This window comes from Chanodichthys erythropterus, chromosome 2 (genome assembly GCF_024489055.1).
Source record: "Chanodichthys erythropterus isolate Z2021 chromosome 2, ASM2448905v1, whole genome shotgun sequence".
NCBI lineage: Eukaryota > Metazoa > Chordata > Actinopteri > Cypriniformes > Xenocyprididae > Chanodichthys > Chanodichthys erythropterus.
The window spans coordinates 27,903,142-27,916,555 of NC_090222.1; the positions used below are offsets into that span (position 1 = coordinate 27,903,142).

Consider the following 13,414-nt stretch of genomic DNA (forward strand, 5'->3'; position numbering starts at 1 on the left):
GCTTCTATCTCTCTGTATCTGCAGCTTTCTCCCCCCCCCTCTCCGTCTTTCACTCTTATTCCGTCTCAAGGTGAAAAATCAGAGTGGGCAGAGGAACATGTGGCTAACATTAGTCACCAGAAAATTTCTCTATTCTCTAGAGACACACATACCGAAACAGATAAGACACACACCACAAATGCATTCATACAGCACACACACTTAAGTGCAAACATATTACATGTGCACACTCACATGTGCAGGCGAAAACACATACACATACGTACACTCACCCTCCTGTTTGACCTAACCTTGCTCTGAGACTTTAGGGTTCAGTGATTAAACCCTTAGGGAAATATCCCTTCCACTGAGAGCAGCCTGGCAGTCATCTCAACACCCCAAAACTAACATGTGCTCATAAAAACCTCCCTGTGCATATGTGTGAGTAACATCACAGTGAGGAGTGTTATTATAACAAATACGCTTCACCCTTGTGCTTAACAGAACATGGCCAAGGACATGCAAACCAAGTGGGGAGGAAACAGTGTGATTGCGATTGTTTTGCTAAATGCATAATGCAATATTGTATTCATTACTTCCATGAGCTCATTACTTCTACCGTAAATTAATACATTGTTAGCTAAATGCATGATTTGTTTATCTACATTGCAGAAATTACAAAAATTGGACACAATCATCTTTGATAAAAGATTACTCTAAATTGCAATGTTGACATGCATTCTCTGTAAAGCTGCTTTGAAACGATATATATTGTGAATACAATACAAATAAATGTGAATTGAATTGAATAATATGCATTGTGAAACTCTAAAACTGACTAGTGACTTACCTGGTTTTAAGAAAGCCTTTTATATTTTTTATTTTAAAAAATCATGTTAATAAATAATAATAATAATAATAATAATAATACATGTATTTATAAAATGAATTATTATTTGACTACCTGGCTATTGGATTATTTAACCATTATGACCCATCCCTAAGTATGAAAAAACAGATGACCGGGGGAAAAAAAAAAAAAGCTTTTTTCCCAGTATATAAATACAAAATTGCCATTTTTCTCCTCATACACCCACACATAGACAACAGAGTCTCTTAAAGTATGCCATCCATTTTCTGTGACCCATCCAAGGACATCTTATCAACACTCAGCTTCCTGTTCTAAAGTCTGGCTCTATAACGACCAACATTTGGGGCCCTAGCTTACAAAATGACCCCCCAAAACATACATCAAAGTGACACGCACCACTTACCTTGTTCTCTCTCTCTCACACACACACACACACAAACACACAACTGAGTAGTGCGAGAGACCTATACATGAAATTATAAGTTACGGTACCACATGTTAAGTTTTTGTGCTTTATGAGGATTCTCCATAGACATAATGATTTTTACTGTACAAACTGAATATTCTATCCCCTACCCCTAAACCTAGCCCTTACAGAAAACATGTTGCATTTTTACACTTCAAAAAACTATTAGTATGATTTATAAACCATTTCTCTCATGGGGGCCGAAATTTTTCCCCACAATGCCAAAAATTGTTTTACTATCCTTGTGGGGACATTTGGACCCAACAACATAGGGAATACCTGGACCAGAAATGTTAGCCACACACATTCTGCTTCTCAGACACACTTACACATTGTATAAGTTTATGACCAGTGGGAACGTAAGGACTTGGGTGTTGACAATGATTTGGCCAGAAATGCAAATGATTGTGTGTGTGAGTGTGAGTGAAAGATAATTGCTGTGAGAATACATTATGCTTACTTGAATTGAATTGGGATATGGTTGAAATGAAAGGTGATAGTTACTGTACCTGTGTATCTGCAGCTCAAAGCCAATAGTAGGAGGGGCATCTTCCAGCCTCTGTACAGAAAACCGTAAACCAACTGACAACTAGAGCCAAAATGAGAGAGAGAGAAGAAAGGGAAAAACATGAAGACATCAAAAGCTTAAGGGACATCTGTAAGTGCTCAGTAAAACAGAATAGAGTTCTCCCCCCACTGGCTCATACAGGAAAAACCCACCACAATTAACACTGTGCCGTCTTACATGCTGGGGGGAGGAGTGTGGGGTCTGTCTGGATAGTCTCACTGCTCTTATACCCCCAACAAATAACATGAAAATTATTAAACTACAAGTATACAAGTGTAACTCGTTAAATCAATAAAAAATGGACAATGGATACTGATTTGAGTCAAAATTATAGCTATAAATATTAGCTGTCAATATTAGGCAGTCAACTACAATATACTAAACAATCACCCTAGCAAAAAAGAGGAACACTGCACCAACATTACAGTAATATTTATAATGAAGTCATCTGAGAGCATTTTCATTACAGTAAACTACTCATATGCGAGATGGCGCTAGTTTGTGTGAAATGGGAATGTGAGTCCACAGCGTGATATGACAGACATGCAAGTAGCTCCAACTTCATATACCGTGTTCGGGATGAGCGGTTTGATATACAACAAATATTAGAAGTAGGGATGCACCGATTCCATTTTCTAAGGACTGAGTATAAGTACCGATAATTTTTTTCTGGTATTCGCCGATACCGATGCCTATACATTTATTAATTTCTTTTTTCTTTTCTTTTTTTGGTGATGTGGCAGTTTTCCAAGCACAACACAGTGAGACTAATGAAGGTAGGGCAGCTTCTTTATTATTACTCCAACGAAAAAAGTAATAATTTTTATGTGCTTGTCAAAATTTCACAGTGTCCAATAACCTTCAAAGGGCATAATTACCAAAGTCATAATAAAAAATCAAAAACAAACATCGCCTTTTTTAACCTGCCTTTCAAAAGTGCTAAACAAATATTACAGAACAAATGTTTATAACATAACAATATGAACCAATGTAAACAACCATGGGTGACCAGATTTGTCATGGTGGAATACGAGACGAGTCGGCAATATGATATGAGAAATTTTATTTCACTATATATATATATATATATATATATATATATATATATATATACACACACACACATATTTATTTAATGTCTTTTGTTGTTTTACTAACATTAATGACAAACAAATATTTAATTAGGCTACTGTATTTTGCTACTATTTTAAGATCGAATCCAAGGATGTAATATACTGACACATATCTTTTTTTCACTCACCTGTTTACATCTACTTAAGCCATAACCGACTGCATTTACTCCAAGATGGACATTTTGGCAACTATTTGTGCATTTGACCATTTAGGTGCAAGGAGAACTGATTGCGTGCTGTCTGAGAGAACTGGGAAGAGAGCGCCTCTGCTCTGTGTCATTTAGTGCGATTTGCATGCAGAACGCAATGTGTGGGTTGTCGTCATTAATTTTGAAGTATTTCCACACCCCTGAGGCTGACATTGTTTCTGTTGCCGCCAAAGGCAATTCTGTCAGTTACGTCACGTGAGGTATCGTTCCTTGGTATCAGGGGTATTTTTTTACGAGTACAAGTACATGAGATGGTATCGGCCCGATACCGACACTGGTATCAATATCGGTGCATCCCTAATTAGAAGATATCTGACCACTATAGTGATGTAAAGACTTTATTTTACATACTTGATCTTTGAATCTTGTGCAGCAAAATGCACAAATCTGTATTCAAGTCATTTTATTCATTAGTTAAAATGTTAAACCTTCATATTTGTATTAGGAAATCATAATGCGGCCAAAGATAAATTATGAGAAACATAAATAAGTAGTTCACTTCCCGAGTCTTCTGTTCAGTTGTCATGTGACAAATGAACGAGTCACTCATAAACAACACATCTCTATCGATTGCTGAATATCACGATTGACCAATCAGAAACAATTATTCCAGAGTGCTAAATCTGCTAATGGTAATTTATACAACTTGGCAGAGTATTCACATGTTTTTACATTTAAAACACAAGATGCAGTGCAGTGGACTGAAAAAAAGAGAAAGGTCTAGAGACCTTTAAAAGTTTAACTTGAATACCACATTTTTAGAATGGCGTGTCATGTGTGAGAGGCTGCAAAAGATGCAAGATGTGAATGCAATGTTCAAACAAAAAAGCATTCTGTGTAAATGGCCCCTTGAAATGCTAAAAATGTATATGTAGAAATCAACCAGTTAATATTTGTTGTAAAAGTATAGCTCATTATTCTTTTGCATTATCATATTAGCTATTGTTAACATATTGAAATCTTATTGTAAAATGTTACCATATTTATTATATTTATATAATTGCAATTTGTCCTTGCGTACAGTTAAAAGTCTGTCAGCTTTTAAAAAACAAGTCTTTATAAAGCCATTTTCTTTGATTAATTACCTTTGTTGTTTTTCTGCTCTGCTGAACAAAGTCTAAACACTGAAATCTTCATTCACAAACAAATAGTAAACTTTCACCAATCATCTCTCTCGCTCTCTGTGGCTGTAACTGTGTCCATATGGTGTAGTTCATTAGAAGAAGTCTGATAATGGCTGCTGGGATGGTTAATGAAGGCCAGTCCTTAAGCTAAAGGCTATGTGCTAACTCTGGAGCCCCATAAATGAGCTTCCCCAGGCGGAAAGCTTCCTCACTACAAAGCCACCTCATAACAGACGGGTGAGAGTAACAAGTGCTGTTAAACTTTAAAGAGGGAACTGGCCACGGAGCCCCTTTTTGTGGTCTTGCGTCCTTTTTTAAAACCCACAGAGTTGGTAAATAACAAATGAAGATCATATCTGCGCAACTTCATACATGTGTTCAGAAATGAGACTTCATCAGAGATTGGAGTTTACAAGGGCTGGTTCATATGTTTCTGTGGCAACAGTAATCATCTAATTACACTAATGAGACAATAACTCTAAATCGAAAGTTTTAATGAAACTCAGAACAGAACACAGCGTATAACATGAGAAAAATGTACAAGTTCTTCAAGTGTGTTTGATTAAGTGCATTTCACAACATAGGAATGAAATGTAAGATGCAGTTTCCATTTGAAACAGCACAAACACACACATCAAAAGCACTGTGTTTGAATACATATGTGCATTGGTATTTATTCAGATGGATTACAGATTGACTAAGGAAAGCTGGACAGAGTGCATCCAGAAAGCATGAAGATGGCTGGATTTTGCATGATTAAAAGACAAAGAACAATGTAAGTCAAAGATGAGCCTGTCAGTCTGTTATTTACAGTGTCATCAGAAGCATATTGCTAGGATGCTCCCAAAATATCAGCCCACTCTGTTAAGAAATAATACACGCTTCATGTTGCTGGGAAATACGAGGTGTTGTGGATAGAAACTAAATCCATGAACTGTTGCCAAATTCTGTGAATTTATATCACCCTAATGTGATATTAGCTAAAATAGGTAGGAGTCAGTGAAACAATAAACTCATTCAATGCGTTTTATTTTACAGACCATTAAACTCCTCACTTCATTTAAAGAGAGCGATAGATGGGGCGAGTCATGTTGGATTTATGGCTCAGAAAATAAATTTACACTGTTATTTTAAGACTACTGGGGAATTTAATGCATTATCATATAGATAGAAGATTCACATTAGTGAGACTAATAGAATACAAGACACTTCACTTCATGAAATCACAATATGACAAAGAACTGCAGTTTTGTTTTATTAAAATTAGCCAAAAGATCCAAGGCTTTATGGTAGAGGTCTACAAAGAAGACCCGAGGACCCGGGACCCGTACGGGTTCGGGACTATATTTTAAATGGTCAGCCGGGTCGGGTCCCAATCTATTACTTCGGTTACCGGGTCTGTTTAACATTGTGTGTATACCCGAGCCGATTTGATTCGGAGATCACCTGGCCGTGTTGGGAGTGAGTCAGTCAGCGTTGTGCGTGTGTTTTGTAACTTGCAAAGTATGAGCCGGGAAATAAGGTGAAAAAAAACATGAGCGACCCCAGCCATCAGAAGTCAGAAGCAGAGCGGGCGGAGTTAATGCAAGCGAACGGTGATCATCGAGTTTTACTATTCCTATCGTGTGCAACAGTAATGCAAACAAACTTCAAATCTCAAGAACTGCTTGTAGCCTTGCACATTCGCATTTAAATAACATTTAAATAACATAGCCTATATCAAATCATTAACAAAATATGAACTATCACACGAATGTTTTCTGTGACGCTTAAAGCTTATGTTTCAGGTTGCTCCACCTAACGCTCATGCGAGCGCACTTTCTTTCTCCTGTTTTTATAATAACATTATGCCGTTATATCTAAAGTCTTGGTCAGACTCGGCTCAGAAAGCACAGAAATGACCGTAAATAAGTAATGCTAACGTCAGCGGCCATGTCAATCGTTATTATAGTTCAAAAGGGCAAACAATCAAAGTTATTTTAGAGTTGACTCGAGTCTCGAGATACAACGAAAGAATGCAAAACTGCAAAGTCGTGACAGCAAGTGAACTTTTAAAGCTGGAATAATAAGTGGATTAAGCATTTCAATCGGCAAGAGAGGAATAACGGATGAACTATCTTGTCAAGCGCATCACAGTCAAAGGGAGAAAGCTATAGCCTACTAATATTAGGTAAGACAACACGTTTTATTTTCGCAACTTGTTTATTGACTTATTAATAGCAATTTGCTGTGGAATAGACCTGTGTGCCCATCGTGTCCAGACGGGTCCGGGTCCAGCTTAGACGGGTCCGGGCAGTACATTTATAGCATTTCTCGGTTCTGCACGGGTTCGGGTCCAACTTTCAAAATAATAGTCGGGCCGGGTCGGTTCCGTGTAGCACATTTACGGGTCTCTTCGGGTTCGGGTATGAATTTTTGGACCCGTGAAGACCTCTACTTTATGGGCACCACTCTGCGCGGTAGCTCTTCTGTCAACTTACTGTCTTTACTCAACTGTCCCTTCTAATAAAGGCAGAAAATGCCCAGAAATGTTGCTAATTTTATGTTACTAATGTTACTAAACATAATGACTACTGGACTAGTGCCAAAAGTACCGACTTTTACATTTTAAAAATGTGACAATACCAGCATTTCCCCCAAGTATTTTGAGCGCTATTGAGCGGATTTACGTCTGATTGGCCATTGTGTTCATGCGTTCAACAGATATGTCTGAGATTGGCTACAACGATCAATGCTTCAAAAACATGTTGTGAATAGACATCTGTGACGCTCTTCACCGAGCGCTTACACAGATACACATGGGAGCATTTGAAAACAGGTGTCTATCAGCGGATCTGTCTATCAGCGGATATATTAGGGATCCACTGATAGATGCCAGCTTTCAAACGCTCCCATGTGGATCTGTGTAAGCACTCGGTGAACAGCAAGACTCAGAAACATATCTGTTGAGCACGTGAACACAATGGCCAATCAAAGGTGTTTAAGAATCCGTTCAACAGCGCTAAAAATGCTAGGGGGAAATTCTGGTATCGTCACATCTTTTTAAAATTTCAGTACCGATTTGGTACTGAAGTCTGTACTTTTGACAACACTATACTGGACTAGCAAGCCGTGTTTGATGTTCACCTACTGGTTAATAAACTAATCGCCAGACCGACAGAATCCTGAGACTGACAGTGGAGGATATAGGAATGAATATATTACATGAAATGTAATCATGAGTTCATTTGAGCACTAGGTACAACACACTTCATACACAACCATTCAAAAGTTTGGGGAGGGAAAGAATTTTAATTTAAAAATTTTTATGTTAAAGAAGACACTTCGGCTAACCATGCAAGGCTGCAATTATTTAATCAGAGTAAATTTCATTAAAAAAAATGAGAGTATTAACTTAACTTATAACTTCGACATTTCAAACTGTAATGTCATTAATTGTTTTAGCTTTGACTCAGATATTAGCAACTGATGTTGTGAGGTAACAACCAATGTGTATGTGCAAAGGCCCATTCAAGTCCCCACCGCTTTATAAAACAAAGTGTTTTATTGGTGGCTTATTTGTGCCTTAATTGGTGGCTCAACGGAGAGCCTCCAGCTAGATGCATTTGTACTGTTTCCTTCTAAAAATACAATACAACTGGAAGCTTCTACTTCAGACAACATGGTCAATACAAATCTCTGCTGTTCCTCGTATAGGAACTGTTTGTGGTGCCCAGACCATTTGAGGTGGTGTGACTAACATGTTTTCTGCACATTGGTCTTGTGATGGCTTATTTGTGATGAATGAGCTGCACCACATGGTTATGACTTACTTTTATGGGCTATGAGAGGATAGCTTGGAAAGTTTTGAAAAAGAAAAAGAAAACAGAAAATGAGAGAAAAAAAAGTATTGAATTTGATCACAGGCCTTGCGCTGATTCCATGTGTGGTACGATTGTTTAGTGACGCCAGCGACAACAGTGTGTGAGTGTTTTGTGAGTGTGAGTTCATGAGGGGTCTCATAGTTTGCTTGATGTATGTGTGAGATGGGGGATCTGTGGCCATGTCACCCTCCTCTGCTGGTGCCATGATAATTTGGCCCATGTGGGTTTAACTCCAGAGGCTCCATGACACAGCCTGTCACCATGACAACGCCCCCTCCTTCCAAATCTGGAACATGTTAACAGGTCATAGAGCCAAACAACTCTCTCTTCCTTTGTGTTCCACAGAATAAAGAAAGTCATACAGGTTTGGAATGACATGAGGGTGAGTAAATGATGGCATTTACTGGGTGAACACAGAAATGAATTTCCAAACAGGTTTGCCAAACACACTACCTCTCCTTCTGCCCCACCCCTCATCTATCATTATTCAGAAATACTAGTCAATGCTAACCAAGCTAATCAGAGTTGCTATGCTAAGCATCCTCAACAGCAACAGATGACATGAAAAACTTAAACTTAAAAACTGAAATGACTATTAGAAATGTTGCCTTGGCAACTAACTGAAGTTACTGAAGTAATATAATTACTAATGGCGCTTTTCCACTGCATGGTACGGCTCGTTACGGCTCACTTTTTGGCACTTTTCTACTGCATGGCATGGCTTGGTATGGAATGGTATGGCTCGCTTAAATAATACCTCAGTTGAGGTTCCAAGCAAGATGTACCGATACTAAATGTGACGTGTAAACACTGCAGATCCCTGATTGGTCAGAGAGAATCGTCACTACCAGCGTCATTGGATTTGAAACACGAGACACCAAACCTACTAGATTTAAATAGTCCATAACAGCCACCGCAGTATCATTTGGTTGTGAAAAGACTTGCTTTAAACGACTGTCACACACAACTTGAAAAAAGAAATGGCTGTATTGTGGTCAGTAAATGAGGTTCAGACTCATTGGTAGACAAGGAGCTGATCCACAGCAGTAGAGGCAGAGCAACTATAATGATCAGTCTATAATCCCACCCGCTTTGAAGCAGTACTTCAAAAATGTAATTTAAGTTCACCTTTAAGGCTATTTATGTGTGAAGCAGTTTTTTTGTCTCATGATTAATTTGCTCCTTTTACATTCAACATGCTGCCACAGAATTTCTCTACAGGCTCTCTTCCAAACCCACAATCCACCAACATGACAGGCCAGTTTGACATATAATAACACAGACCTCTGAGTATCCAGCCAACTGCCTACACACATTGACCAATACCATTTTAAAACCGCAGGTCCATCCGCAGGTAATATTCTGCCTATTCAGTTGTGAAATATTCTGCCTATTCAGTTGTGATGCTCTGATTTATAGCTTATGAGCAACATAATCTTTTGACCTGCTGTAGTAAACACAGTAATAAACCACTCTGCCCTGCCTCCGCTCTCAGAGAGCTGGCGCTGCTCGAGCCCAAGCATTTACCAGCTTTGCATCAAATTACTGACAAATTACATTTCAATTTGCCTTTGCTTTAACAAGCACTGCAATCCAAACAAACAGAAAAGGAAGGGAGTAAACTGTCTAATAAAGATGCAGGTGTGCGTGTGTGATACACAATGTAAAAATTAATTCTCAGAAAAATAAGAAAGAAATAAAGTAAATAATTGGTAAAAATGGGTTTAAATCATGTATTTTTGGCACTATCAGATTATATTATTTAGTACATTATAATTAACCACACAAAAATCTATATTTAATGCAACAGTGGCCATGTTGTATCCAATGAAATTAATGCTGCACACAGATTCACAAAGACAGTGAGTCCATTTAAAACCCTCTCTGCAAAGCGGAATATAGTAACCGCAACTCAAATTCATTATTTTACAGAATGTCTATCCAGCCAACTTTAGAACTTTAGATGCAACAAGTCATTTTTTGTAGTTGGACAGACCTCGGTTTTCTTCATATGTTCCAAAATATATTATGTCTGGAAATCTATCATAGTCACAAAATTTCTTCTACTACCAAAATAACCTTAACAGCTGCATAAATCTATTTGGGACAATGATACAATTTACTCAATTATTATTATTATTTTTTTTTGTGATACTCAATAGGGATGAAGCATGAATAAATCTGACTTGAGCCTAATGAGCAGTTCACCCTTAGGGCTTTGAGGAAATGGGAAACTAATGGAATGAGAAACAGAGATGGTAAAGAGGAGGACTAATGTCACTTTAGAGTTTACAAATTACAGCCATTAACTATTAACTAGTAGAAACAGCAAACAACAACATACCACCAACCATGAATATGTAGTTTAAAATACACAAAGTAATGTAAAGATGATCTGGACATACTCAGGAACAAAACTGTGTGTGTTGGTTTGTGTGTATATGCCTATATATGAGACACAGGGCAGGATGTTGTGTTGGGAGTGTGTTGTGACAGGTCAAGAGTGTGTTTTGTAACCGATGTAATTGCACCCCAGGCTGAGATATTTGGGATGGCTGGAGACGAGTTGTCATAGTGACTTGTAAATAGATGGAGAGCGTGTTTAGACTTTGTCCCAATGTGTTTACAACCTCCCTTCACACACTCACTCCATTATTCCACTTTTTCTCTCAACCCGCTGTTTTGTTTTCTGTACTCTCATTAACAATGTTCAAAATCAACAGAGAAACTGACAGAGAAACTGGGAAGAAAGAGGTAGTAAAGAAACAGAGAGAGGAGAGAGGGAGAAGGAAAAAATATCACACAATGCACACATCAAGGTACTGATTGTGCAAGAAAAGTTCTACGTAATGTATGTGTGTTTTCTCTTTAGTGAACATATATGCTGATCTCAGCAGGAGATGCATATGTGTCCTTAATAGCACATGAATGAATACATCTGTAGAACAGATTCCTGAGGGTCCGTGGGGCCAGTAGACAAGCAGTCTTAAAAAAATATCTGGGTTAGTGAAGGTATGTACACACACACACACTAACACACACTGAGAGAGGAACATGGTTTCCTTCCTCTGAATTAATGGTTGAATAAATGATTCCCACCTAAAAAATATTTTCAGTCATTTTTCAGTAAAAATTTACAGTACAAACAAAAATACAAATAATAATATCTTGCTTTCAGCACAAATCTATCAAAATGTAGAGCGGTTTATGCTGAAAACAAGAAAAAATTTTTTTTGTTTAGATATAAAGAAAAATAAACAGTTAAAATATTCTCTGAAAAGATGTCTTAATATCTTAGGTTTCATTAATTTGATCAAAAATAGAGTAAATGTTTAACAGTAATAATGTGATTTCATATATGTGTGTGTGTGTGTGTGTGTGTGTGTGTGTGTGTGTGTGTGTGTGTGTGTGTGTGTGTGTGTGATTAACTATAATTTAAAATGTTTTCTATTGTAATATATTTCAAAATGCATTTTAATTCTGTGATGACAATGCTACATTTCAGAAATCATTCTAATATGCTGATTTGATTCTCAAGAAACGTGTCGTATTATAATCATTGCTTAACATTTTTGTGCAAAACGTGATACATTTTTCAGGAATCTTTGATGAATATAATTAATCTTTTGTAACAATATAAATGTCTTTACTGTCACTTTTTGATTAATTTAAATGTCTTTGCTGAATTAAAAAACAAAATTTTGAAAGGTAGTATTTATGAACTTATCTCTGGTTTCATTACTGAAAGGATTTCTCTCCTTCAAAATTTCAGCATCCTGTTTTTTTGACCAAAAGGTATGTGTGTGAGTGATGCATCTGCAGGTGTCTCATACAGGACTTGAAGTCTCAGTAAGCTGACAGCACTGCTAAATATCTGGCTATTAAAGGGCAAACTGATATGCTGTCTTACCCTTTTCTCACCCCTCTAAAATCCTCCTACCTCTGTCCTGCTCATTTATGTTAATGCGCTGAGGGATTCAAGCTCTCACTGTAAGCTAAGGCCAACATATGCAAGTCCAGGAGATACAAAATCTACACAAACAAATGAACACAAGCCCAATTTTATGTGTTGATGCATCAGAATGCATTTCATAATGCAATGCAAGTACGTACTGCATTCTCAGTGTTGCCACAAAGCTTTTTTTTCAGTCTGTTGTCTCTTTTAGGTAAACGTCTGTCATGGTGGCTGTACGAGAAAAGCAATAGTTTGAAATGAAGATTACTGAGCAAGTTAGTTATGTTAGTTACACTGTTGACAGGTTTATAGTTTACTACCTAAATAATAACACATCTGGTTTAATGGCACAGACATTTGAAGGAAACTCTATTGCTCCCTTGAGTACTAAGGTTTGTTACTGTCACTGTAATGCAAGAAATGTAAATATGTACCACACACTTACAAAGCATTGGCGAAGCATTCATGTCAGTGTACTACTGTAGAGTATGTTTCATTCATTCATTCATTTTTGGATCAAACTGTACATATTACATCACATCAATAGAGTTTATGTGACATGGCTCTTACGTTTGTGTCAGCCACCATTGGGTTTCCCAGGTCACACACTACAACTCTGGTATCATTCTCTGTTCTGTGTTCGCAGTTCAGCCGCTGAAGATCCTGAGAGAGAAAGAGAAAGCAGATCTTCATTATTTAATCTATAATAGCTGCTGTGTTGATCTACATGCTGAATGTCTAAGGAACACAAACAGAAGCATTATGCCCATTCAAAGGGACACATGCCACCTCAGAACTTCCAACAAATATTCAAATAATTATTTCAATTTATTTAATAAATAAAATAAAATAAAATAAAATAAAATAAAATAAAATAAAATAAAATAAAATAAAATAAAATAAAATAAAATAAAATAAAATAGGAACATTACATCACTGAAAACAAAACCAGGCAATAATTAACCCGGTCAATAACTAGCATAATCCAGTGAAAACATGTCTCTGGAGGGGCAAGGGAGGGACGGAGGAAAGGAAACGAGGGAGAGAAAGTACATGATGAATTCTCTGATAGTAATCACATCATACATCACTGAGGCCCTACCCCTGTCATCTCATCAACCCCCCACATCAGTCTCTCTTTTCCTCCATCTCCCTCCTCTGGCAACTATTTCCTCTCACCAAAACAGAGTCAAACCGTAACCAGTCGGTTCCCAGAAGAGCAGCTAATGGAGTTGTGCAAATTGCA

At 37.4% G+C, this 13,414-nt stretch overlaps 1 protein-coding gene across 1 annotated transcript in view; it reads right to left on the minus strand.

Annotated features, from left to right (window-relative positions):
* The window catches only part of itga8 (integrin, alpha 8), a 69,888-nt gene that overhangs the window by 13,248 nt on the left and 43,226 nt on the right, over positions 1-13,414 (minus strand). Inside the window, exons 21-22 of the mRNA XM_067394827.1 lie at positions 12,739-12,831; positions 1,826-1,905 (exon numbers count right to left, since the gene is read on the minus strand). Of these exons, the coding sequence (XP_067250928.1) occupies positions 1,826-1,905; positions 12,739-12,831 (173 nt within the window). The remainder of the gene's footprint in view (positions 1-1,825; positions 1,906-12,738; positions 12,832-13,414) is intronic.